Source organism: Nicotiana tabacum, chromosome 16 (assembly GCF_000715075.1).
Source record: "Nicotiana tabacum cultivar K326 chromosome 16, ASM71507v2, whole genome shotgun sequence".
NCBI classification, from domain to species: Eukaryota; Viridiplantae; Streptophyta; class Magnoliopsida; order Solanales; family Solanaceae; genus Nicotiana; species Nicotiana tabacum.
The window spans coordinates 103,408,166-103,413,245 of record NC_134095.1 but is presented as its reverse complement, the minus strand read 5'-3'; the positions used below and the strand labels follow the sequence as shown (position 1 = coordinate 103,413,245).

The following is a 5,080-nucleotide window of genomic DNA, read 5'->3' as shown; positions in this document are numbered from 1 at the left end:
CTGAATTCTGAGTCCACTCCCCTGCTTATTGCTGTCATTTTGCTGCCTCTTCCCATTGGCTATAGTTGCATCTTGCACTGGGATTTGTTCTGTTACTATCTGCTGTTACTGCTGCTGTTTGGTGTATGCTACCATATGTCTAACTGACTTCCCTGCTTCTTCGTTATAAGCATTTCCAGGTACACCTTTCAAGCCTCCATATTTGTGTAACTGATTGTAACAACGAAAAGCATGAATCGAAAAGTTTGAAGGAATTATAATCATCTGTTTGTTCTATTTACAACCCTTTATAAATGTTGTTAAGTTATGTAAATTTTAGTTTGTAGTTCAATAGAGAATATATTAGCAAGTGTGTATTTAATCGAAGCTTATGCCGATCTAAATCACGATATGTAATTCGTTTAATGGTATACAAGATGTAACTATAATTCATGGCATATGCAACCATTAGTGTGATTGTTAATTCAAACTCATTCTTCAGCATGTTTTGAATATGTAGGGTGAACGGTCCGTTTCAATTTCGCAAAAAAAATATACAATACAGTTTCAGATTCTCGAGTTTCAGCTTCATTAGGCAGTTTATAGGATGAGTTTCAAATATCATTAGTCGCATCTTCTAATAAGTGATTTTAATTAATCCTGTCTAAATAAGTTAAAGTTAAGGAGCTCTTGTAGTAGTCGTAGCATTTCATCAATCTTGTATATAATTCTTCTATCAAACTAAAAGCATGTTTCATGAGGTACAACGTTTCTTCACTCTATAAATAATTAATCAGACGATTAACCAAAATCTGGATTTGGCCAAAGCATATAATTGAATTAGCATGCATCTTTTCTTCTATTTTTAGAGACAAACACATTAGAAATGTAGTCGTTTTAGGATGTTCCTTCTAAAATAATGAGACGAGCCTCGCCAAATAAAAATGTAAATTGCGGGGCCCTCAATAATTAACCATAATAAATATTTAGAATTCAGGACAGGCCGTTTAGTGAATTTCATGGCCTTCCTCAAAAATAATAACGCGTTTAGACTTTTTAGGCACGGTTTAATTAAATTATATTCTTAAATTCGGGTGTACATTGATGTGACCCAAATCCAAATCTCAACGGAGTCGAAATGTGTTAACAACCACGGGTGCATTGATTGTGACGTGGTTCGAGATGCATTTTCCCGACGTTGCAATTCTATAAAAATAAATGATAATAATAAAAGCGGTTTAAACTTAATAAAAGCACGTAAGTCATAACATATATTTAAATCAGATATTTAGCCATTATAACAATTTAAGCGACCGTGCTAGAACCACGGGATTCGAGGGTGCCTAACACCTTCCCTCGGGTCAACAGAATTCCTTACTTAGAATTTTTGGTTCGCAGACTTCATTTGGAAAAGTCGAAAATTTCCTCGATTTGGGATTCAAGATAAACCGGTGACTTGGGACACCAAAAGCCAAACCTTTCCCAAGTGGCGACTCTGAATTAAATAAATAATTCCATTTCGAATATTGTCACTTAAATTGGAAAAACTCCCCTCGCGCACTTAACCCTTCGGGGAGGGCGCACAAAAAGGAGGTGTGACAGGCGCTATACCTGGTCATGTCAGCTTTTACAGTATAGCGTCACAATAGCTGACCCTATACCTTAACGGTGCCGTTACTGTTAGTATATAGCGCCAGGTATTATGGCGCTATATATAAAAAGGTCAATTTTTTTTGTCACCTATTTATATAGTTTGAGTTCGAAAAAATAACATTTTGGTTCCCGACTCCTGTGCGTGGGTCTTTCGGACTCTCAACGGAGTCCACAGGCCTAAAAAAATATATTACGCAATTTCCCACAAAAATACTTTTAAAACACAAACGACACAAACATGCGATGTAGACATAGGAGTATATTGTCCGAACAGAATCAAACCAAAACTTCCTTTGGTCCCAGAAGAAAGAAAATAATAAAATAACAAAGAACAGTAAAAAATAAAAAATAAAACATAAAACATAAAACAATAAAAGAAAGCGTCCTGCGTCCGTCAACCCAAAACCTCAGTAAACAGCTTCCCATTTGTCAAAAAATACAAGTTTTTTCAATAATTGTGGTTCCATGGCGGCCATGGAAATGGAGGATAAGCGAATAGAAGAAGTGTTATCATTTCCGATTCTAATATCCGACCGAATTAGACAAGCAGCCGATGAAGCGGACTTCTTCAAAACCGACTGTGCCGAGGTTGGAAGACAAGCCGACCGTCTCTCTCAGATGCTCCGGTCCGTTGCCCGGTTCAACACCTCTACTACCAGTTCTCTTTATGAACGTCCGGTTCGTCGAATCGTCGCCGATGTTTCCAAGAATCTGGACCGGGCCTTAACCCTAGTTCGCAAGTGCAAGCGGCGGGGAATCCTCCGCCGTGTTGTCAGAATCGTCACAGCCGCCGATTTTCGTAAGGTAAATAACCTTCTGGAATCTTCAATAGCCGATATGACGTGGCTCCTCAGCATCTTTGACTATGATAGTGGTGGTGTTGGTGGTGGTGGTGGAATTGTACTTTCTCTTCCGCCAATTGCTAGTAATGACCCGATTATTTCTTGGGTTTGGTCATTTATTGCTTCATTATATTTGGGACAATTGAATGATAGAATTGAGTCTGCTAATGAATTAGCTTCACTTGCTAGAGATAATGATAGAAATAAGAAAATTATAGTTGAAGAAGGTGGAATTTTTCCTTTGTTAAAGCTCTTGAAGGACAAATCATCATCCCCAGATGCTCAAATTGCTGCTGCTGGGGCGCTTTCTTATCTGGCTAATGACGAAGAAAGGGTTCGGGAAATTGTTCGTGAAGTAGGGGTACCGATAATAGTTCAATTATTGGGGGATTCCCCGACGAGGGTCCAAATTGAGTTGGCTGATTTAGTGGCAAGAATGGCGGATCATAGTTTATTAGCTCAAGAGGAGTTTGCTAGGGAGAATGTCATTAGGCCGCTTGTGACATTGTTATCGTATGATATTCCAATAGATGATCCGAAATTGGGAAATGGGAAGCAAAGCATACATTCCCTTGTGCAGATTAATAAGGAGTTGGAGAAGAATTCGTCGGGGTTGTATAGTTATAGACGTGTGCCTGGATCGCCATTGTCAGTGCATTATTCTGATGGGAGTAGTAAAGGTGGGAGTTACAGGAAAGAAAAAGAGAATGAGAAGCCGGAAATGAAGTATCAGCTGAAGGTTAGCTGTGCTAAGGCTCTGTGGATGCTTTCCAAGGGAAGCGTTGTGATTAGTAAGAGGATAACAGAGACCAAAGGTTTGCTTTGTTTAGCTAAGCTTGTTGAGAGAGAACAAGGAGATTTGCAGCTTAATTGCTTGATGACGATAATGGAAATAACTGCTGCTGCTGAATCAAATGCTGATCTTAGAAGGGCTGCTTTCAAGACAAATTCCCCTGCTGCAAAGGCTGTTGTGGATCAGTTGTTGCGGGTGATTAAAGAATCTGATAACCCGACACTGCAGATTCCAGCTGTTAGATCAGTTGGTTCACTTGCTAGGACATTTCCAGCTAGAGAAACACGTGTAATTGGTCCTTTAGTCGAGCAACTTAGTAATAGGAACCTAGACGTAGCAGCAGAAGCTGCTGCCTCACTTGGGAAGTTTACTTGTCCTCAGAATTTCTTGGGTATGGAGCACTCAAAAACAATTATCGAATTCAGAGGTGTTCCTCCTGTAATGAGACTGTTGAGAGGAAATGAACAATCAAAATTGAATGGATTGATTCTCCTCTGCTACCTAGTATCACATGCTGGTAACAGTGAGGCTCTGGAACAAGCACGAGTATTCACTGCTCTCGAGGGAGTAGATCGCTCATTATTTGCTGCACATCCTGAGTTAAAGGAATTGGTGCCAGAGGCAATGTATCACCTAAATGTTTATCACTCTGGTGTACTTACTGAGAGGCAATATAATGGTCATTGATCAGCGATTTGGGAAGGTTGAATAGTCGACACTCAAGCTATAGAGCTGTACATACATTTGATGGGAGGGAAATAATATTTGAATATGAGTGAGCTAGTAATACTTATCTCTTTATACATGGAGTTCTTGCCCTTGGGCTCCTCACTTTTTGCTGTAAATGTGGTGCTATATGGGAATGAAATTACCAAAATTCTAGCTGATCCTGCTTCTTGCTTATCCCATTCTTGTAAGTTCTTGTGATACTTTTCACATGTATACAATTATGTACATTTGATTCCATAGTTTTTGCCTTTGTCAGTTCACTTGTTTATAGGCGTTCAATGGCCCTGTGTCGCTAAGCAAGTTTTGTTCACATACCAAACAGATTTTAATGATAGAAGCTGCATTACATGTCTGGTATTCTCACTGCTTGCTCGTTAAATTCCTTACCGAGAAAATTAAACCTCGAGTAGAAGTATTCCTTTTGGTGTTCAGTACATCAGAATCTGCCAAGAATTTAGCAAGTATTTTTACAAAGAGAAGAAAGGCCTTAAGAATCAATCAGTTCGTTTCTAGTGCCATCAAGAATTAAAATTACTTCAACTTTTACGAACAAACACAATTCTTTTTCAAGTTGTTCAATAAGCAATACGATATCAGTAAACTTTTAAAAAAAGCACTTAAAGATGTGGATGTGAACACTAGATCAGGAAGACGGATCACTGCATACGTTTAGAGAATTAGAATCTTTCAAAAAGCTTTAAAAACAGCACAGGTATATTATGTCGAGAAAAGGATCATTCTCGTAGGTCTGAACCAACTCCATAGTTAACCAAGATATCTTCGAATGCGATATAAACCAAAATAAAACAGGAAGTACGAACCATAAGGCAATATCTAGAAACGCTTCTCGGCTTGTCCTATTGCGGCATCAAAGAACTTGAGAATGTCAAATATGTAACTACAAGAGAACGTATCATCGTCGCATTTTTACTACTTTCCGAAGTAATGGGTTTCAACAAAAATATGAGTTGGCCGCAAAAAGCTCAAATACCAGGGAACATCACATCAATCAAGAGGATGAAGCCAAAGTGCGCCAATTAACATAAAGAAGACTCGCTTGGTCGCGAGAAGAAGTTGAATGTTC

At 38.8% G+C, this 5,080-nt stretch overlaps 1 protein-coding gene across 1 annotated transcript; it reads left to right on the top strand.

Moving 5' to 3' along the window:
- The first annotated feature begins 1,906 nt into the window (after positions 1 to 1,906).
- LOC107769906 (uncharacterized) lies at positions 1,907 to 4,152 on the top strand. Its single transcript, XM_016589163.2, has one exon. The coding sequence runs from the start codon at positions 2,098 to 2,100 to the stop codon at positions 3,952 to 3,954; it is 1,857 nt and encodes a 618-aa protein (XP_016444649.1). The 5' UTR covers positions 1,907 to 2,097; the 3' UTR covers positions 3,955 to 4,152.
- Positions 4,153 to 5,080: the final 928 nt, after the last annotated feature.

Excerpts from the sequence above, each read along its gene's own strand:
- LOC107769906 (XM_016589163.2), top strand. The coding sequence starts at position 2,098 with ATGGCGGCCATGGAAATGGAGGATAAGCGAATAGAAGAAGTGTTATCA.